This window comes from Diceros bicornis, chromosome 31 (assembly GCF_020826845.1).
Source record: "Diceros bicornis minor isolate mBicDic1 chromosome 31, mDicBic1.mat.cur, whole genome shotgun sequence".
NCBI lineage: Eukaryota > Metazoa > Chordata > Mammalia > Perissodactyla > Rhinocerotidae > Diceros > Diceros bicornis.
Window position 1 is genome coordinate 748,019 of NC_080770.1, and position 21,117 is coordinate 769,135.

Consider the following 21,117-nt stretch of genomic DNA (forward strand, 5'->3'; position numbering starts at 1 on the left):
GATGTGTAACTAGTAAGGAGACTGAATCAGTGATCAAAAATCTCCCAACAAAGAAAAGCCCTGGACCAGAGGGCTTCACTGGTGAATTCTACCAAACATTTAAAGAACTAATGCCAATCCTCAAGCTTTTCCAAAAAATTGAAGAGGAGGGAATACTTCCTAACTCATTCTATAAGACCATCATTACCCTGATACCAAAGTCAGATAAAGACACTACAAGAAAAGAAAACTACAGACCAGTATCTATTATGAACTTTGTTGCAAAAATCCTTAAGAAGATACTGTCAAACCAATTCAGAAGCATTTTAAAAGGATTATACACCATGACCAAGTGGGATATATTCCTGGAATGCAAGGATGGTTCAACATATGAAAATCGATCGATGTATACACCCCACCAACAAAATGAAGGAAATAAAACCACATGATCATCTCAATTGATGCAGAAAAAACATTTGACAAAATTTAATACCCTTTCATGATAAAAACACTCAACAAAATAAGAATAGAAGGAAAATACCTCCACATAATAAAAGCCATCTGTGAAAAACCCACAGCAAACATAATACTCAATGGTGAAAGACTGATAGCTTTTCCTCTGAGATCAGGAAAGTGGCAAGGATGCCCACTTTCACCACTTCTATTCAACATAGTACTGGAAGTTCTAGCCAGAGCAGTTAGGCAAGAAAAAGAAATAAAAGGCATCCAAATTGGAAAGGAAGAAGTTAAGTTATCTCTGTTTGCAGATGATATGATCTTATATGTAGAAAACTCTTAACTGTTAGAACTAATATATGAATTCATCAAAGGTGCAGGATACAAAGTCAACACACAAAAATCAGTTGCATTTCTGTAAATAAACAATGAACAATCGGAGAAGAAAATCACAAAAACAATTCCATTTACAATAGCATCAAAAAGAATACAGTACTTAGGAATTAACCAAGAAAGTGAAAGACTTGTACAGTGAAAACTGCAAAACAAACTACAAAACATTGCCAAAAGAAATTAAAGAAGACATAAATAGAAATACATCCCACATTCATAGATTAGAAGACCTAATATTATTAAAATGTTAATACTACCCAAAGTGATCTACAGATTCAATGCAATTGCTGTCAAAATCCCAATGACTTTTTTTGCAGAAATAGAAAAACCCATCCTAAAATTCATGTGGAATCTCAAGGGACTGTGAATAGCCAAAACAATGTCAAAAAAGAAGAACGAAGCTGGAGATATCACACTTCCTGAGTTCAAAACTTACTATAAAGCTACAATAATAAAAACTCTACGATATTGGCATAAACACAGATATATAGACCAATGGAATAAAATAGAGAGCCCAGAAATCTTGCATATATGGTCAAATAATTTTTGACAAGGGTGTCAACCATTCAATGGGGAAAGCACAGTCTTTGCAACAAATGGTGCTGGGGAAACTGGACATCCACATGCAAAAGAATAAATTTGGACCCTTCCATAACACCATACACAAAAATTAACTCAAAACGGATCAAAGACCTAAATGTGAGACTTAAAATAATAAAACTCTGGGAAGAAAACATAGGACAAAAGCTTCATGACATTGGATTTGGCAATGATTTCTTGGATATGACATCAAAGGCACAGGTAACAAATGAAAAAATAGACAAACTGGACTTCATGAAAATTAAAAACTTTTGTGCATCAAAAGACAGTATCAACAGAGTAAAATGACAACCCACAGAATGGGAGAAAATATTTGCAAATCATATATCTAATAAAGGATTAATATCCAGAATATATAAAGAATTCCTAAAACTGAACAACAAAAAACCAAACCAATCCGATTCAAAAATGGGTAAAGGTCTTGAATAGACATTTCTCCAAAGAAGACATACAAATGGCCAATAAGCATGTGAAAAGATGTTCAACATCACTAATCATTAGGGAAATGCAAATCAAAAGCACACTGAGATAGGACCTCACACCCGTTAAGATGGCTACTCTCAGAAAACCACAGGTGTTTGTGAGGATGTGGAGAAATTGGGACCCTTGTGCAGTGTTGGTGGGAATGTGAAATGGTGCAGCCGCTGTGGAAAACGGTATGGCAGGGAGCCGGCCCAGTGGCACAGCGGTTAAGTGCGTGAGCTCCGCTTCAGCAGCCTGGAGTTCGCAGGTTTGGATCCCTGCGAGCACTGATGCCCCGCTTGTCAAGCCATGCTCACATATAAAGTAGAGGAAGATGGGCATGGATGTTAGCCCAGGGCCAATCTTCCCCAGCAAAAAAGAGGAGGATTGGCATCGAATATTAGCTCAGGGCTGATCCTCCTCACAAAAAAAGAAAAGAAAAGAAAACAGTATGGCAGTTCCTCAAAAAATGAAACATAGAATTACCATATGACCCAGCAATTCCATTTCTGAGTATATACCCAAGAGAATTGAAAGCAGGGTCTTGAAGATATATTTGCACACCGGTGTTCACAGCAGTATTCACAATAGCTCTAAAACGTAAAGACAACCCAAGTGTCCATTGATGGATGAATGATAAGCAAAATTTGGTCTATCCAGACAATGAAATATTATTCAGCCTTAAAAAGGAAGGCACTTCTGGCACTGCTACCACATGGATGAACCATGAGGACATTATGCTGAGTGAAATAAGCCAGTCACAGAAGGATAAATACTGCATGATTCCACTTAACATGAGGTACTTAGAGTAGTCAAAATCATAGAGACAGAAAGTAGGATGGTGGGTACTGAGGGAGGGGAGAGTGGAGAGTTAGTGTTTAATGAGAACAGAGCTTCAATTTGGGGAGATGGAAAGAATTATGAAGACGGGTGGTGGTGACGGTTGCACAACAATTGTAAATGTGCTTAATGCCACTCAACTGTGCACTTAAAAATGGTTAGGATGGTAAATTTCATGTTATATGTATTTTTACACAATAAAAATAATTTAGGCAGAAGGCAAAACTGTAGGACTTTAAAAACATAATCCAGAAGACCATATTTTTGATCCCAGGGCGGGGAAAGTTTTCTGAAATAAGACCAAGAAACACTAACCATGAAGAAAAATACTGATAAATTTGTCCCATTACAATTATGAACTTCTGTATTTGATCTGTTGGTTCCTGTGAGGTATGCTTCTTGTTTGGATGTAACGTGTGTGTTTCTGATTTCCTGGCTTACGGTTATCTGCATGCTACTACGTTGGATGTGATGAGTACCGTTTCTTCTTGTTGGAGTTCAGATTCCCCTAGTTGTTCTTTCCCAGAGGGTCTGGGAGGTCAGCTTTCTGAGTCCTTGTCCGTCCAAAATGTCTTTTTTTCATTGTCACTCTTCAATGATAGTTTAGTTGGGTATAGAATTAAGCGTTCAAAGTTAGCACTTTGCAAATATTGTGCCACAGTGTCCTTGCCTCTGGTGTCACTGATGGGAAGCCTGCTGGCGATCTAATTCTTCTTCCTTTGTAGGTAAGCTGTTGTGTCTTCCTGGCAGCTGTGAGGTTTTCTCTGTCTCTTGATATTCCAAAATCTCACTCCCAGGTATCTAGGAATGGGTGCCTTTTTTTTTTTCTCTTTCTTGACAATCATTGGGTGTTTTCAGTCTAAGAGTTCCTGTCTTCAGACTGAGAGACCCTTGTTACTGTCCATTCAAATGTTGCCCTGTGGCCTTGGCCCCCTCCCACCACTGGGGCTTCCCAGAAACCTCCTTCTTTTTGGGAAGTCTGTTGGGTTTACAGATAATTCACTTTCTTGTTTTCAATTGCTGCTATTTTAAAATTTTTATCATTGTCATGGTTTTTGTGTCTGTGGGGGACGATACGTCCAGTTTTCCATCCTGGAACCAGAAATCCCTTTTAAAAATATTTAAAGTTTGGGTAACGTTGTTTTGTTTTATTCATTGTGTTGATTTTTACAGTGACCTCCTCTAGGGCAACAGTGGACTCTGGAGTCAGACTGCTTGGACTTAAGCCCAGCTTCACCCCTTCCTGAAGCAAGTCTTTTCATCTCTTTTGTGCCTTCCCCATCTGTGAAGTGGGAGAAGGAGTTGCTCACACCACATGGGGCGGTTGTCAGGGTTAAATGAGGACATACCCTGACACACTTCATACACGTGAGCTCTGGTCCGTGCGAGTGACACTCGTATTCCTGGTACCTCAGGGACACGTTTAGATTTTGTAAGAGGTACACGGGTTTAAGGAGATGATCATGCTGTGAGAATGATTGAGGTTTAGGAAACGCTATTGTTTTGTGCGTGGGTTAACAGAGACTCAGGTGGGGTGTGACCAGGCCACAGCACCCCAGGAAATCACAGTGAGACATAGCATAAGTTACAGAAGTTGACCCCAGTGGTAACCAGGGTGCTGGCCAGCCTCACCTATAGTGTACCTGCGACCTAGTCAGCCCCCAGGTCATCTCCGGTCCAGTGCCAGGGTGGCCTGCTCTGACCTTGGTGAGCTGGGTAGGAAAGGCCAGAGGACTGGCAGTGGCCACTAAAGAGAGCTCAGGCCCTCCTCACTGAGACCTCAGGCCCACCTTCCCCACGAGCTGGGGACCCCAGCCCACGGGGGAGCAGGAGCTCGGTAAATGTAAATTACCAGTGATACAAGAGCCTTGGAGAAAGTACACCACGGGAAGCGTGGACAGGATGGGGAGGGGGACAGCCGTGGGCAGCGGGGACAGCCGTGGGCAGCTCCCTCGGGGTCTGAGGGAGCTTCATGTACCCTGTCCGCCCTGCGCACCCCTGGCCTACGGGGCAGCTGCTTCCTGCACTGACACAGCCTGGGTTGCCTCCATGGCCCCCTGTTGTCTCGGTTGATCTTTCTACATCTGTGAACCAGTTTCCTCATGAGCCCAGTGTGTTTGAAATAATGGCGAGGTCATTGCTGAGGCCTTGGTTGATCCCTGGCTGCTGCCATTACTCCACAGCCCGTGACTGACCCCGGGGCTCCTTGCCGCCACCCCGCCTGTGCCTCCCAGAGGGTCCAGCACGAACCCTGGGGGTGCTATACAGTCTGGGGAGCCTAGGGCCGCCCACCCCACGGACAGGGCAGAACCTGGGGACACAGTCGGCAGGAAGAGACGCCAGGACAAGGAACTGTACACAGTGCTCAGCATTTATTTGCTAGATTGGGGCTGGGTGAGAGGAGGGGGTGCTGCGGGGTGCCGACCCCTCCCCGCCCACACCTCGGCCATCGAAGCCTCAGGTCCAGGTCCAGACGTGGGCAGGCAGCCACTCTACCTGACGCCGCCTCTTGGAGGCAGCCGGCCTTGCCTGGATAGGCCTCAGTCTGCAGTCTGCTGCGGGAGGTGGCCAGCGGGAATTTGTGCCCCATGGGGCTTCAAGGAGTGGTGGGGGCTGCAGTGGGGAGCAGCACAGCGATAGATATGCGGTTTTGCTCCAGGGCGTCCCTCTGACACCAGGAAGGGGTGAGTCTGGGCCGAGTGGGCGCTTGCGTTTCTGCTGAGGGGCAGGCCCTGATGACTGGGCAGGTGACCAAGACCAGGCGGAGGGGCTCCCAGGGCAGGGCCCCCGGCTGGCGCCCTCCTCAAGCAGACTCTGGCTGCGCTGTCCCCCTCCAGCGCACAGGTTTCACCTGGGGGCAAGTGGAAGGTGGGCGGGGCAGTGGGAGTCACAGAAGGTGTGCGTGGGCTCCTGGAGCAGGCCCCGCGAGGTTTCCGTGGTTGGGTGGTGCAAGTTCTGGCTCCAGACGGGGAGGGCGTGTGGGACGGGGGCACTCTGGCGACAGACAGTGGTGGTCCCCTAGAGCAGGTGGATGGGGGTGCTGTCCTCGGGAGCCTCGGGCGAGGGGGCGCAGGACGGGGTGCAGCTGCACGCGTCCACGTGGATGTAGGTGTGCTGGACAGCTGTCCCGTTGGGACACTGCAGGGTCACCGCCTCCTCGTGGGCCCTGGTCTCCTGGCAGCAGGTGCACCGGCGCTGCATGGCCTGGGCCTCCAGGGAGTACCTGCGGACACACAGCGCCCTCAGGACGCGCCCGCCGGCCCACCACCGCTCCTGTGCTGGGGTCTGGAGACGCCGGCCCCGCGCTGGTTCTCTGAGCACGCGGGGCGTCTCCTTCCGGGCCGGGGCGGCGCTCAAGGTCGCTCTGAACCCCGCTCTTCCTCCACCCAGCTGCCCAAACTTGCCGACCCCGGCAGGCCCCCCGCGCCCCCCTCGCTTCCTGGGCCTAGAGCCGGCACGGCCTTTCCTCCGCCTCTCTGGCCGACTGCGGCCACGGGGACACTGCCCGCAGGCTACTCACGCGGACACGCCCGGGCAGGAGCCCTCGCAGGAGGAGACGTTGACGGGCGCCCCGCTGGTGCAGTCCCCGAGCCGCAGCACCGTTCTGTTGACGCGGACGCGGCAGGAGTCTGGGCGGGGACAGGAGGGACAGGGGTCTGAGGACCCACCGGGCGTCCCCCGCCCGTGCTCAGGGGGGCTCTGGGGCGGGGCGGGAAGGCGCCTCCACTTACGTAACTCTTCCTCGCAGGAGTAGCAGCAGCCGCTCTTCCGGAGGACGCCCTGCGGACACAGGGGGGCTGGGGCGGGGCCTCCGGGGGCGGGGGCTCCGGGGGGCGGGGGTGTGGGCGGGGCTTCCGTAGTGGGCCCCTGGGGCGTGGTGTGGGCGGGGCTGCCGGAGTGGCAGGCCGTGGGCGGGGACGGGCGCTGGGGGCGGGGCCTCCGGGGCGGGGTGGGGCGGGCCTGCGGAGGGCAGCCAGACTGGCGGGAGCTCCGGGACACACACCATGCAGCTGGACACTTCCGGGCAGGGCGCGGGCCTCAGGATCAGCACGTGGAGCCCGTTCGTCTCCTGGCAGCGGTACTCGGTGCAGTTGTCCACGGGGCTGCTGACCCAGGTCTCGTTGGGCTGAAATGCAAGGGGGAGAGTGGAGGCCGGGTGGGGATTACCTGGTGGGCCGAGAAGGGCTGGTTGGGAGGGTCCCCCGGGTTGGGGGCTGAGACGAAGCCCCCTTACCTGGACCAGCCTGCCGTCAGGCGTGAGGCAGGCCGTCTGCACGCATTCCCCGCAGCACTGCCCCGCCACCTTCGAGTGCTCGAAGCCCTGGGGACAGAGGAGTGGTCACATCCCACACCTCTAGCCTGGTTCCCCAGCCTTAGCAGCCCCCGCCCTTTGTGAGCCTGTGTCCTTGCCCAGGGTTTCCAAGGCAGAAGCTGCCCCAGCCCTATTGTCCCAGCTTAGCCTCACGCCTGCTTCCAGCACCTTCTCCATCCACTCCTGCCTTCCTGGAACCAGAAGCCAGTCCTCAGTGCCCTGCAGGCCCTGGCCCCCGCCACACCCCCTCCACCCTCCTCCTGCTTCGCACCCTCCCTTTGGGAAAAAACAAGACCCCAGCGAAGGCTGAACTAGAGAGCCCTCCTGGAGCCCAGGTACCGGTGACACCAGGCTGCCACCAGGCAGGCACACAGTGGGGCCTGGGTCTTCCTGGGAGGATGGGCTCACCTGGGGGCAGGGGGTGTTGCAGGCGTTCTCCTCACACTGCACAGTCAGGTTCTGTGTGTCCGTGGACAGGCAGGTGCATGTGTGGCAGGGCTTGACCCCTGGGAAGGTTGCACCAACCTGCAGTGGACGGGGTGAGGGGAGGTGACATTGAGGGCACTGGGCGGGGCATCAGGGCCAGGACCCCTTCCTGCAGCTGGGTGGGTCAGGAAAAGGTGAGGCCCACAGAAAGTGTTCTTTCATCTTCAAATGGAATTATAGATGCGCCCCCTGGGGCAGAGGCAGGACCTGGAGCAGGCAGGAGAGGGCATGGAGGGCATGGTCCTGCCCCAAAGCTTTTGCTGGGAGGAAGCTGCTGGGAGACTCTGAAGGTGTGGATTCCACTGCTCTCCCAGGCTCTTGACAGAGGTGCCACCCCTGTACCCCCATGTCCCGACCTGACTCTCAAGCGCCCAGAGCCCCTTGGCTGATCTGCTCGCGTGGCAGGATGGTGTGGACAGGGCTGGGCATGTTGAGACGAGGAGTGGAGGTCCAGAGGAACACGGGGAATCCATGGTGGGCGTGCCAAGCCCAGGGCCCCACCCACCGCCACCCACCCAGCCTGGCCGCCTGGCCACTGGGCCCTTACCCCATAGAAGGTGCCGTTGTAGGTGCACAGCTTAGGTCCTGGAAGGAAAGGGAGGGTTGAGCGCCTGCTGGGTGACGCGAGGAAGTGGACACAGCCCCACCCCGAGAATTCCCAGCCCTCAGCCCCGCTCACGGCAGTGGAAGGTGGGGCAGCAGTCGCCTTCATTCTGGGTGCTGGTCAGCTCCTCTCTCGGCCCACATGTGGGTGGCCTCCGGGGGCAAGTGGTCACGTTGCAGACTGTGAGAGAGTCAGGGCGCTGTCAGAGGTGCCCCTCCCTTCCCTGGTCGCCGCTTCCTTTCTCTGACCTGCTAGTTCCTGGCATCATGGAGTTTCCCCAGGTTGGAGCCAAAGATGTATTCTTCCTATGGGGGCTGCCCTCTCCAGGTCCCCTCACTGTCACCTCCCCAGTCCTCCCCAAGGCCCTGGGCTGTCCTGGGGCAGACCAGAGTCACCAGCCTCAGCGGTCCAGCTGCCATCAAGCCAGGACCCTGTGGTCCTCCTCTGCCCTGCAGACCCTGCCAGCCAGGCAGCCTGTGCCCACCACCCTCCTCGGCTCCCTCCCTGCCGCACCCGGCCGCTGAGGCACAGGGCTCACCGCACAGCGTCTCCTGGCAGCAGGGGTTGTCCGCCAGGGGCCTGGTCATGGTCACAAAGCCGGCCTGGCTGCACTGCGGGGGCTGGTCCTGGGCCTTGCACTGCACGGGGACACACTGTACCGACACGGAGCCCTTGTCGCACACGCAGTCCTGGCAGTTGCTGACCCACTGCTCTCCGGGCTGGAACAGACCAGGTCAGGGTCCCCTAGGGCTCCCGGGCAGTGTCCTGGCCTCTCCGGCTGCATCCAGCAGCAGGTCGGGCCCAGCCCTCAGCGTGGCCAGGTCAGCCCTCAGCCTCCCCGGCAAGCTGCCACCTCTGGAGCAGCGCGGGTGACAGGGACATGTCTCACACTGGGGCACCCCTCGCCAGCCCGCTACAGGCGCCGCCTGGGGATGGGGCGCTCCCTCCCTCCTTCTGCTCCAGTGGAGGGAGGGCAGGGAGCTGGGGGTAGAACACTCACGAGTTTGGGAAACCCATCTGGTCCCACGCAGGCTGGAAGGGAAGGAGAAAGAGGGTCACTGGGGGGCTGGAGTTCACGGCCTGGTGGGGCCACGGGTCTTTGTGGGCCTGGCCACCCCCCGAGCCGAGGCCTTGTCTTCCTGCTGGGGACAGAAGCTCCAGAGAACTGGAGGGGTGTCACAGAGGAGGGGGCTTGGCAGGGCTCCAGGCCTCACTGCGCTGCTGGCAGAACAGGGTGAGAGCTGGCCGAAGATCGAGCTTGGCTGGCGGGACAGTGAGTGGTCTTCCGGCCCGTGGCCCTCCCCCTCCCTCTTGGGCTTACAGCACTGGGGCACACAGACGTCCGTGTAGGAGTTGAAGAGGATGTGGCCATCTGGACAGAAGCAGCCCTCCGCCAGCCTCTTGTTCACTGGGCTCTGGCTCCTGCAAGATGAGGAAGGCAGTCCTGGGACCCTTGATGCTTGTGAGCGGGCAGTCTGAGGGAGGAGGGCGGCGGGCATGTGGAGGGCTGGGGTTGGTTGGTTGCCCAGGGCCGCCCCTGGGGTCAAGGGTCAGAGGTCGGGGAGGGAGAAGGGAGCCCCAGAGATGTTGGGCTGAGGGTCCTGGACCCTTCGTGGGTCCCCTCTTGGCTCCCCCCAGACCCTCCAGACAAGCCTGGGAGGCCCGAGGGGCCCACTGTCCCTGACGTCCGGCTAGCACTAACCTGGAGTCACAGGACTCGGCCTGCGCAGGGCCACACGGCTTGTACACCTTGGCAGGTGGGCAGGTGAGTTCTGGGGGCACAGAGACAGGTGTCAGGCGGGCCAAGGAGGCCAGAGCTCCCGGCAGTCGCCCCCCACTCACCGCACAGCCCGCCGGTGGCATTGCGCCAGTTGCTGCACACGCCCCGGGCACGACAGAGCACCGCGTAGGCCTCCAGGCTCTGGCAGGGGTCGCTGGCCTGGCAGTGGTCGCTGATGCAGGTGCTGAAGAACGGGCCAGGAGGGATGAGGCCGTGGCACTCAGCGAAGACCCTGCGGGCAGGGGCGGTCAGAGGCCAGAGCAGAGAGCCAGGTCTTGGGCCAGGGTGGGGGTCGTTGCTCCAGGACTGCCAAACCCACAAGGCAGGACTCACTGGCTCAGCATCAGTGTGCAGAGGGGCGCTGGGGGGCACGTGGTGGAGGCAGACATGGTAGGTGTGGAGGGCGGGGGGCTGGTGGGCGGGGGCGCTGCCCGGCAGCTCTCCTTGCTGCTGTCGGGGATCAGCCAGGAGCTGGCCATGTCCTTGCAGGTGGGGGCCACAGTGCCGTCTGACCGGCGGCAGTCATCTGTCTGGCTGTTGGTGCAGGTGCCTGGGAAGTGCAGGGACAGGGCGGGTCACCGCAGGGTCAGGCTGGGCAGCGCGACCATCTGGTTCTCAAGCCTTTCATGATCTCTCCCTTCTCCATCCCCCCACTTCCCTGGTGGTCACTCGGTTAGGAAACACCATCTACTGAGGCAGCTCTGGCCTGGGGCAGGTGGCAGGGGGAGCAGGTGGAGGTCCCGCCACATCTGGCTCACCGCACAGGCCCTCAGTGTTGTGGTTGAAGTGGCTGTAGGAGAGCTGGGCCTGGAAGACGCGCCCGTCAAAGGTGATGCTCACGCCGATGGCAGGAATGTCAATGCGCATCATGGTGGTCCCCGTCACCGACACGTTCACGCCATTCTTGCTGAAGCCCTCACCCACCGGCCTTTGGTCAAAGAGGATCTGGGGACATATCCGGGGGGACCCATAATGGGAGGTGGTGGGGCCTGCCTTTGGGCCTCTGTCTCCCAAGCGCCAGGGCCCCCTCATCTGCACCGCCACCCCAAAGCACAGCTGCTCCTCTCAGGGCGCTCTCGGCTGTGGGCACCCCCCACAGGCCTTCCCTGCTCCCAGGAGTTGCTGTGCTTGGGGGCCCTGCATCTTGGCACGCCCTTTGCCCTCTCTGAGGCCCCTGGTGGAGCTGACCACCGGGCAGGGGAAAATGGGCTCTGCTCTGGGAGCAGGAGCACTCACCAGGCTCTTCTCCTGCCCGTTGGCGGCCGTGGTGGTGGTGAGGATGATCTTCATGGACTCGTAGTGGACAATGAGGGCGCGGGGGCAGTGGGCGGTGGCTGCGGCGGCCCCGCAGTAGTAGTTGTTGATGTAGATGCTGAGGTTCCCGTCGCGTGGGCGGATCTCTCTCATGAGCACGTGGGTGCAGTTGTCCCAGAAGGAGTAAGAGGTGCCATCGAACGTTGTGTAGTGGGAGTCCCCCCAGCCGCTGCAGGAGCCTGTGGGACACGGACAGTCCCCTCACCCAGCGCCACCCCAAACCTGCCACCTCGGGGTGTCACTCAGCCCCCCGCGGCCTCAGTTGCCTCCTTTGTAAAATGGGTGTAGTGGGTTCGATGGTGGCCCCACAGACACGTCCACCCAGAGTCTGCGAGTGGGACCTCCCTTGGGGAGGGGGTCTTCAGAGCTGGAGTTAAGTTAAGGGTCTCGAGAGGAGGTCATCCTGGACTACCGGATGGTCCCTAAATCCCATGACAAGTGTCCTCATGAGAGAGAAAAGACAGAGGAGGTCGTGTGACAGATGACAGAGGCAGAGATTACAGCAGACCCAGGCCTGTCCCCCTCCCGTGGGCGAGCTGGCAGCATTTCTGGCCGACTCAGTGCCACCAGGAGAGCACATCTCCCAGGGCCGTTCACGCCCTACCCGCTGCTCACACTCGCACTCCAGGCGGTAGGCGCACCGCTCCTTCTCGCTCCACACTTTGACGGGCAGATGCCCGTTCACGCAGGTGATGTTGGCCACCGGCTGCGGCCCCAGCAGGATGATGCGGTTCTTGCCCTCACACCTGGCCACCGTGCAGTCCTCCAGGGTCCAGGACTCGTTCACCTGGCGGACATCCGACACGGTGCTCAGCGGGGTTGGGGGCACTCACGGCAACCCACCCCATCGCCCTGCCACAGCCTCTGGTCCCCGATGGCCTCAAGTCCTGAGCGCCTGGCCTGGGGCAGGGCTGCTGCTACCACCTGGCCGGCCCCAGGCGCTGCCCTGGCCCTAGACCCAATGTACCTCCCTCCAGCCAGAGGTCCCCATGGAGGGGTCAATGAGGTGCCAGGGGCCATGCCCAATTGGAGCCCTCAGCAGCCCAAGGCAGGACATGATCCTGAAGGGCACACAACAGGGAGAGGAGGTGGGGGAGCGCACCTGTCGGGGAGGGAAGATGAGGTCGCAGCCGGGAGGCTGGGAGGTCGGTGGTGCCGGGGTCTTCGAGGTCTCCAGGGGTGAAGAGGTGGGGCAAGCACCTGGGAAGCGGTCAATGTCACAGTGCTGGTTGCAGATGGCATAGAACTGGCAGCCGGCGCTGTCCGTCTTATTGTAGATGACGTCCCCTGTGGAGGAGCAAGTCACCAAGACAGAGACATGCCTGGGTCAGCCCGAGACAGCAGGCAGGAGGGAGCACCTGTCACAGGGAGGGGCCAGAGGGCAGGGACACAGGGAGGGGGCAGGAGGGAGCACCTGTCACAGGAGAGGCCACAGGGCAGGCGCACAGGGAGGGAGTAGAGGGCGGGGGCACAGGGAGGAGACAGGCTCTCTACTCACCAGGTAAGAAGAGCCGTCCAAATGCCTGGCAGAAGCAGGCTGTGGTAGAGATGGGTGGGCTGGAAAAGGCGGTGGGCCTGAGGGTGGTGAGGATGGAGGGAGCTGTGGTGGACACGCTGAACTGTGGCAAGCTGCTGGAGATGGCTGGGGTGGTCCATATGCGGGAGGTCACCAGGGAGGCGGCTGGGGAGACACTGGGCGTGCCTGGCTTGACAGTTGTGGTCTGGGTTCCCAAGGGGGAGGAAGGACTGGTGACAGAGACTCTCTCAGTGGTCCCAGAGGAGGAGGGACCTGTCACAGTGGTGGGAACAGTGACCTTCTCTGTGGTGCTGAGGGAGGCGAGAGGTGTCTGAGTAGTGGGGACCCGACGAGTAGTCCCAGGAGAGGAGGGACCTGTCACAGAGGTGGGGAGAGTCACCTCAGTGGTCCTGGAAGAAAAGGGACGTGCCACAGTGGTGGGGACTGTCACCTCAGTGGTCCCAGGAGAGAAGGGACCTGTCTGGCTGGTGGGGACAGTGATCTTCTCCGTGGTGCTGAGGGAGGTGAGAGGTGTCTGCGTGGTGGGGACCCGATGAGTAGTCCAGGGAGAGGAGGGACTTGTCTCAGGGGTGGGGATAGAGAGCCTCTGAGTGGTCCCAGGGGAGGAGAGACCAGTCCCAGTGATGGAGATGGAGTAGAGCTGGGTGGTCCCGGGGGAAGAAGGACCTGTCACAGGAGTGGGGACAGTGACCTTCTCCGTGGTGCTGTGGGAGGTGAGAGGTGTCTGAGTGGTGGGGACTCTCTGAGTAGTCCCGGGAGAGGAGGGACCTGTCTCAGTGGTGGGGATGGAGACCCTCTGAGTAGTCCTGGGAGTAGAGGGACCTGTCACAGTGGTGGGGATGGAGAAGCTCTGGGTGATCCCAGGGGAGGAGGGACCTGTCTCAGTGGTGGAGATGGAGAACCGCTGGGTGGTCCCGGGGGAAGAAGGACCTGTCACAGGGGTGGGGACAGTGACCTTCTCAGTGGTGCTGTGGGAGGCAAGAGGTGTCTGAGTGGTGGGGACCCTATGAGTAGTCCAAGGAAAGGAGGGACCTGTCACAGAGGTGGTGATAGAGAGCCTCTGGGTGGTCCCGGGAGAAGAGGGACCTGTCTCAGTGATGGGGAGAGTGATTTTTTCTGTGGTACTGAGGGAGGTGAGAGGTTTCTGAGTGGAGGGGAGCCTATAAGTAGTCCCGGGAGAGGAGGAACCTGTCACGATGGTGGGGATGGAGACACTCTGGGTGCTCCCGGGGTAAGAGGGTCCTGTCTCAGGGGTGTAGATGGAGTACCTCTGGGTGGTCCTGGGAGTGGAGGGACCTGTCACAGCGGTGGTGATGGAGGAGCTCTGGGTGGTCCCAGGGGAGGAGAGTCCTGTCTCAGTGGTGGGGACTGTCACCTCGGTGGTCTTGGGAGAAAAGAGACCTGTCTGGCTAGTGGGGACAGTGACCTTCTCTGTGGTGCTGAGGGAGTTGAGAGGTGTCTGAATGGTGGAAACGGTGTGAGTAGTCCCCGGAGAGGAGGGACCTGTCCCAGTGGTGGAGCTGGAATACCTCTGGGTGGTCACGGGGGAAGAAGGACCTGTCACAGGTGTGGGGACAGTGACCTTCTCTGTGGTCCTGAGGGAGGTGAGAGTTGTCTGAGTGGTGGGGATCCTATGAGTAATCCCCGGAGAGGTGGGACCTGTCACAGTGGTGGGGATGGAGATCCTCTGGGTGGTCCCTGAGGAGGAGGATCCTGTCTCAGGGGTGGGGATGGAGACCCTCTGGGTGGTCCTGGGAGTGGAGGGACCTGTCACAGTGGTGGTGGTGGAGAAGCTCTGGGTGATCCCGGTGGAGGAGGGTCTTGTCTCAGTGGTGGGGACCGTCACCTCGGTGGTCTTGGGAGAAAAGGGACCTGTCTGGCTAGTGGGGAGAGTGACCTTCTCCGTGGTGCCGAGGGAGGTGAGAGGTGTCTGAATGGTGGGTACGCTATGAGTAGTCCTGGGAGAGGAGGGACCTGTCTCAGTGGTGGGGATGGAGACCCGCTGAGTAGTCCTGGGAGTAGAGGGACCTGTCACAGTGGTGGGGATGGAGAAGCTCTGAGTGATCCCGGGGGAGGAGGGCCCTGTCACAGAGGTGGTGATAGAGAGCCTTTGGGTGGTACTGGGAGAAGAGGGACCTGTCTCAGTGATGGGGAGAGTGACTTTTTCTGTGGTGCTGAGGGAGGTGAGAGGTTTCTGAGTGGGGGCGACCCTATAGGTTGTCCCAGAAGAGGAGGGAGCTGTCACGGTGGTGGGGATGGAGACCCTCTGGGTGGTCCCGGGGGAGGAGGATCCTGTCTCAGAGGTGGAGATGGAGTACCTCTGGGTGATCCTGGGAGTGGAGGGACCTGTCACAGGGGTGGTGATGGAGGCGCTCTGGGTGGTCCCGGGGGAGGAGGGTCCTGTCTCAGTGGTAGGGACCGTCACCTCGGTGGTCTTGGGAGAAAAGGGACCAGTCTGGCTAGTGGGGAGAGTGACCTTCTCAGTGGTGCTAAGGGAGTTCAGAGGTGTCTGAATGGTGGAGACGCTATGAGTAGTCCCCGGAGAGGAGGGACCTGTCTCAGTGGTGGAGATGGAGTACCTCTGGGTGGTCCCGGGGGAAGAAGGTCCTCTCACAGGAGTGGGGACAGTGACCTCCGTGGTGCTGAGGGAGGTGAGAGGTGTCTGAGAGGTGGTGACCCGATAAGTAGTCCCAGGAGAGGAGGGACCTGTCATAGTGGTGGGGATAGAGAGCCTCTGAGTGGTCTTGGGAGAGGAGGGACCTGTCTCAGTGGTGGCGATGGAGTAGAGCTTGGTGGTCCCAGGGGACTGGAGAGCGGTCCCAGTGGTGGAGATGGAGGAGAGCTGAGTGGTCGCGGGGGAAGAAGGACCTGTCACAGGAGTGGGAACAGTGACCTTCTCTGTGGTGCTGTGGGAGGTGAGAGGTGTCTGAGTGGTGGGGATCCTATGAGTAGTCCTGGAAGAGAAGGGACCTGTCTCAGTGGTGCGGATGGAGAAGCTTTGGGTGGTCCTGGTAGAATAGGGACCTGTCACCCTGGTGGGGATGGAGAACCTCTGGGTGGTCCCGGGGGAAGAGGGACCTGTCAAAGGGGTGGGGACAGTGACCTTCTCCATGGTGCTGTGGGAGGCGAGAGGTGTCTGAGTGATGGGGACCCTATGAGTAGTCCAAGGAGAGGAGGGACCTATCACAGAGGTGGTGATAGAGAGCCTCTGGGTGGTCCCGGGAGAAGAGGGACCTGTCTCAGTGATGGAGAGAGTGACTTTTTCTGTGGTACGGAGGGAGGTGAGAGGTTTCTGAGTGGAGGGGAGCATATAAGTAGTCCCAGGAGAGGAGGAACCTGTCACGGTGGTGGGGATGGAGACCCTCTGGGTGGTCCCGGGGAAAGAGGGTCCTGTCTCAGGGGTGTAGATGGAGTACTTCTGGGTGGTCCTGGGAGTGGAGGGACCTGTCACAGTGGTTGTGATGGAGGAGCCCTGGGTGGTCCCGGGGGAGGAGGGTCCTGTCTCAGTGGTGGGGACCGTCACCTCGGTTGTCTTGGGAGAAAAGGGACCTGTCTGGCTAGTGGGGACAGTGACCTTCTCTGTGGTGCTGAGGGAGTTGAGAGGTGTCTGAATGGTGGAGATGGTGTGAGTAGTCCCCGGAGAGGAGGGACCTGTCCCAGTGGTGGAGATGGAATACCTCTGGGTGGTCACGGGGGAAGAAGGACCTGTCACAGGAGTGGGGACAGTGAACTTCTCTGTGGTGCTGAGGGAGGTGAGAGGTGTCTGAGTGGTGGGGACCCTATGAGTAGTCCCAGGAGAGAAGGGACCTGTCACAGAGGTGGTGATAGAGAGCCTCTGGGTGGTCCCGGGAGAAGATGGACCTGTCTCAGTGATGTGGAGAGTAACTTTTTCAGTGGTGCTGAGGTAGGTGAGAGGTGTCTGAGTGGTGGGGGTCCTATGAGTAATCCCAGGAGAGGTGGGACCTGTCACGGCTGTGGGGATGGAGACCCTCTGGGTGGTCCTGTGAGTGGAGGAACCTGTCACAGTGGTGGTGATGGATAAGCTCTGGGTGATCCCGGGGGAGGTGGATCCTGTCTCAGTGGTGGGGACCGTCACCTCGGTGGTCTTGGGAGAAAAGGAACCTGTCTGGCTAGTGGGGAGAGTGACCTTCTCTGTGGTGCTGAAGGAGGTGAGAGGTGTCTGAATGGTGGGTACGCTATGAGTAGTCCTCGGAGATGAGGCACCGGTCCCAGTGGTGGAGATGGAGTACCTCTGGGTGGTCCCGGGGGAAGACGGACCTCTCACAGGAGTGGGGACAGTGCCCTTCTCCGTGGTGCTGTGGGAGGCAAGAGGTGTCTGAGTGGTGGGGACCCTATGAGTAGTCCCGGGAGAGGAAGGACCTGTCGCAGAGGTGGGGATAGAGAGCCTCTCGGTGGTCCCGGGAGAAGATGGACCTGTCTCAGTGATGTGGAGAGTGACTTTTTCTGTGGTGCTGAGGGAGGTGAGAAGTTTCTGCGTGGTGGGGACCCTATAAGCAGTCCCGGGAGAGGAGCGACCTGTCAAAGGGGTGGGGATGGAGACCGTCTGGGTTGTCCCAGTAGTGGAGGGACCTGTGTCACTGGTGGGTGTGGAGACCCTCTGGCTGGTCCCGGGGGAGGAGGGTCCTGTCTCAGTGGTGGAGATCGAGACCCTCTGGGTGGTCCTGGGTGAGGAGAGACCAGTCCCAGTGGTGGAGATGGAGTACCTCTGGGTGGTCTCGGGGGAAGAAGGACCTGTCACAGAGGTGGGGACAGTGACCTTCTCCGTGGTGCTGAGGGAGGCGAGAGGTGTCTGAGTGGTGGCGACCCTATGAGTAGTCCCGGGAGAGGAGTGACCTGTCACAGAGGTGGTGATAGAGAGCCTCTGGGTGGTCCCGGGAGAAGAGGGACCTGTCTCAGTGTTGTTGAGAGTGACTTTTTCTGTGGTGCTGTGGGAGGCGAGAGGTGTCTGAGTGGTGTCGACTCTATGAGTAATCCCGGGAGAGGAGGGACCTGTCACAGAGGTGGTCATAGAGAGCCTCTGGGTGGTCCTGGGAGAAGAGGGACCTGTCACATTGGTGGCAATGGAGACCCTCTGGGTGCTCCCAGGAGAGGAGAGACCTGTCACAGAGGTGGGAATGGAGACCTGCTGGGTGGTCCTGGGAGTGGAGGGTCCTGTCACAGGGGTGGGGATCGTCTCCTCGGTGGTCCTGGGAGAGGAGGGACGTGTCCCAGTGGTGGAGATGGAGACCCTCTGGTTGCTCCCAGGAGAGGAAGGACCTGTCACAGGGGTGGGTATCGAGACCCGCTGGGTGGTCCCGGGAGAGGAGGGACCTGTCTCAGTGGTGGAGATGGAGTACTTCTGGGTGGTCTCCGGGGACGAGGGACCTGTCACCGGGGTGGACATGGAGACCCTCTGAGTGGTCCCAGGAGTGGAGGGACCTGTCACTGTGGTGCTGATGGAGAAGCTCTGAGAGATCCTGGGAGAGGAGGGTCCTGTCTCAGTGGTGAGGACCGTCACCTTGGTGGTCTTGGGAGAAAAGGGACCTGTCTGGCTGGTGGGGACAGTGACCTTCTCCATGGTGCTGAGGGAGGTGAGAGGTGTCTGAGTGGTGGGAACCCTATGAGTAGTCCCCGGAGAGGAGGGAACTGGCACGGTGGTGGGGATGGAGACCCTCTGGGTGGTCCCGGGGGTGGAGGGACCTGTTGCAGTGGTGGCGATGGTGACCCTCTGGGTGGTCCCGGGGGTTGAGGGACCTGTCGCAGTGGTGGGGATGGAGACCCTCTGGGTGGTCCCGGAGGTGGAAGGACCTGTTGCAGTGGTGGGGATGGAGACCCTCTGGGTGGTCCCGGGAGAAGGGGGACCTGTCTCAGTGTTGGAGATGGAGAACCCCTGGGTGGTCCCGGGAGAGGAGAGTCCTGTCACAGGGGTGGGGACCGTCACCTCGGTGGTCTTGGGAGAAAAGGGACGTGTCTGGCTGATGGGGACAGTGACCTTTTCTGTGGTGCTGAGGGAGGTGAGAGGTGTCTGAGTGGTGGGGACCCAATGAGTAGTCTCCGGAGTGGAGGGACCTGTCACAGTGGTGGGGATGGAGACCCTCTGGGTGGTCCCGGGGGTGGAGGGACCTGTCCCAGTGGTGGCGATGGAGACCCTCTGGGTGGTCCCAGGAGAAGAGGGACCTGTCACAGGGATGGGGATGGAGACCCTCTGTGTGGTCCCAGGAGAGGAGGATCTTGTCTCAGTGGTGGAGATGGAGACCCTCTGGGTGGTCCCGGGAGAGAAGGGACCTGTCACAGGGCTGGGAACAGTGACCTTCTCCGTGGTGCTGAGGAAGGTGAGAGGTGTCTGAGTGGTGGGGACCCTATGAGTAGTCCTGGGAGAGGAAGGACCTGTCACAGAGGTGGGGATAGAGAGCCTCTGCTTGGTGCCGGGAGAAGAGGGACCTGTTGCAGTGGTGGGCATGATGACTTTCTGGGGGGTCCTGGCAGTGGAAGGTCCTGTCATAGTGGTGGTGACGGGGAGGCTCTGGGTGATCCCGGGAGAGGAGGGTCCTGTCTCGGTGCTAGGGACTGTCACCTTGTTGGTCTTGGGAGAAAAGGTACCAGTCGCAGGAGTGGGGACAGTGACCTTCTCCGTGGTGCTGAGGGAGGCACGAGATGTCAGAGTGGTGAAGACCCTAGGAGTAGTCCAGGGGGAGGAGGGACCTGTCACAGGGATGGGGAGGGGGGTCCTCTGGGTGGTCCCAGGAGAGGAAGGAACTGTCACAGTGGTGGCGCTAGAGACCCTCTGGGTGGCCCCATGGGAGGAGGGTCCTGTCTCAGTTCTGAGTACAGTGAAATCAGTGGTCCTGAGGGAGGTGAGAGGTGTCTGAGTGGTGGAGACAGTGTGAGTAGTCCCGGAAGATGAGGGACCTGTCTCAGCGGTGGGGATGGAGACGCTCTGGGTGGTCCTGGGAGGGGAGGGTCCTGTCTCCCTGGTCCCAGTGGAGGAGAGGTGTATCTGGGTGGTGGCTGTGGTCCAGACTGCTGTCACTCCCGATGACCACCTGCCCGTGCTGGTGGTGGAGGGTCTGGGGGATGGTGTGGTGGTCTCGGAGGCAGCCGAGCTGGGGCAGTGGCTGTAGTCATCACAGCAGCGCACGCGGATGTGGTAGTTGAGGCAGGTCTGGCCTCCGCTCTGCCAGCTGTTTCTGCAGATGAGCCCGTAATCCACATTGCACTGCACCACCTGGCCCAGCTGCCCGAGGGGTATTTCCGGATAGAGGACGGCCTCGCATTCGATGGCCACCGGCCGCAAGCAGAGCTGGCCTCCCCTGCCCACGATGTGGTAGTAGGTCTCGATGTCGCCCCTGTAGCGGCCGGGCAGAGGCCGGTCACTGTCCAGCCAGTCAGTCCAGTGGCAGGCGGGCTGGCACCCGGAGGTCGCTGTGCTGGGGCTTGTGCTGGGGCCTGCAGTGCTGGGGCTGGTCGGGGGCTGGGCAGTGGTGCTAGTGGCCGCTGGGGAGGTCAGTCCCAGGCTGGTCCCCTGGGGGCTCAGTGTGGTGGTGGCCGGGGTGCTGAGACAGTGGCTGTAGTTGCAGCAGAGCACGCGGATGTGGTAGTTGAGGCACAGCTTGAATGGGCCGCTCTGGTCACGGTTGTGGCACACCAGCCCGAAGCTCAGGTTGCACTGGACCACCTGGCCCAGATCCTGCACGGGGACGTTGGGCTGCGTCTCAGCCCGACACTCCAGGTCGAGGGGCTGCTGGCAGATGGCCTCGCCGGTCGCCCGAAGGTTGGCATAGGTCTCAAAGTCCCCCCCAGAGGCCCCCGGCACCGGGTAGCTCTGGTCCAGCCAGTCTGTCCACGCGCACTGTGGCCTGCATCCCTCGGAGGGTGAGGTGGCTGGTGTGGATGTGAGGGAGCTGGGCGGTGGGGAGCTAGAGGGCAGCGTGGTCTGAAAGGGAGACTGAGTGGGTGGGGACCAAGGGTTGGTCATTATGTGGGTTCTGGTGGGGGCACTGGATGGGGCTGGCTGGGTGGTTGTGGCTGGGGTCCCAGGGGAGGGAGAGGGACTAGAGATGGAGACCCTCTGGGTGGTCCTTGGGGAGGAGGCACCTGTCTCAGTGGTGGGGCTGGAGACCCTCTGGGTGGTCCTTGGGGAGGAGGGTCCTGTCTCAGTTCTGAGTACCGTGACCTCAGTGGTCCTGAGGGAGGTGAGAGGTGTCTGAGTGGTGGAGACAGTCTGAGTAGTCCCGGAAGATGAGGGACCTGTCTCAGCGGTGGGGATGGAGACGCTCTGGGTGGTCCTGGGGGAGGAGGGTCCTGTCTCAGTTCTGAGTACAGTGACCTCAGTGGTCCTGAGGGAGGTGAGAGGT

The 21,117-nt window shown here is 58.7% G+C and overlaps 1 protein-coding gene across 1 annotated transcript in view; it reads right to left on the reverse strand.

Moving 5' to 3' along the window:
- Window positions 1-5,083: 5,083 nt before the first annotated feature.
- Window positions 5,084-21,117, reverse strand: part of MUC5B (mucin 5B, oligomeric mucus/gel-forming) — a 39,423-nt gene continuing 23,389 nt past the window's right edge. The window contains exons 35-53 of the mRNA XM_058527671.1: window positions 12,725-20,696; window positions 12,329-12,513; window positions 11,842-12,013; window positions 11,149-11,405; window positions 10,671-10,857; window positions 10,246-10,462; window positions 9,975-10,144; window positions 9,835-9,904; window positions 9,454-9,554; window positions 9,133-9,164; window positions 8,671-8,851; window positions 8,208-8,312; window positions 8,076-8,113; window positions 7,451-7,567; window positions 6,965-7,051; window positions 6,734-6,856; window positions 6,462-6,510; window positions 6,251-6,359; window positions 5,084-5,953 (exon numbers count right to left, since the gene is read on the reverse strand). Of these exons, the coding sequence (XP_058383654.1) occupies window positions 5,749-5,953; window positions 6,251-6,359; window positions 6,462-6,510; window positions 6,734-6,856; window positions 6,965-7,051; window positions 7,451-7,567; window positions 8,076-8,113; window positions 8,208-8,312; window positions 8,671-8,851; window positions 9,133-9,164; window positions 9,454-9,554; window positions 9,835-9,904; window positions 9,975-10,144; window positions 10,246-10,462; window positions 10,671-10,857; window positions 11,149-11,405; window positions 11,842-12,013; window positions 12,329-12,513; window positions 12,725-20,696 (10,377 nt within the window). The 3' untranslated portion in view covers window positions 5,084-5,748. The remainder of the gene's footprint in view (window positions 5,954-6,250; window positions 6,360-6,461; window positions 6,511-6,733; window positions 6,857-6,964; window positions 7,052-7,450; window positions 7,568-8,075; window positions 8,114-8,207; window positions 8,313-8,670; window positions 8,852-9,132; window positions 9,165-9,453; window positions 9,555-9,834; window positions 9,905-9,974; window positions 10,145-10,245; window positions 10,463-10,670; window positions 10,858-11,148; window positions 11,406-11,841; window positions 12,014-12,328; window positions 12,514-12,724; window positions 20,697-21,117) is intronic.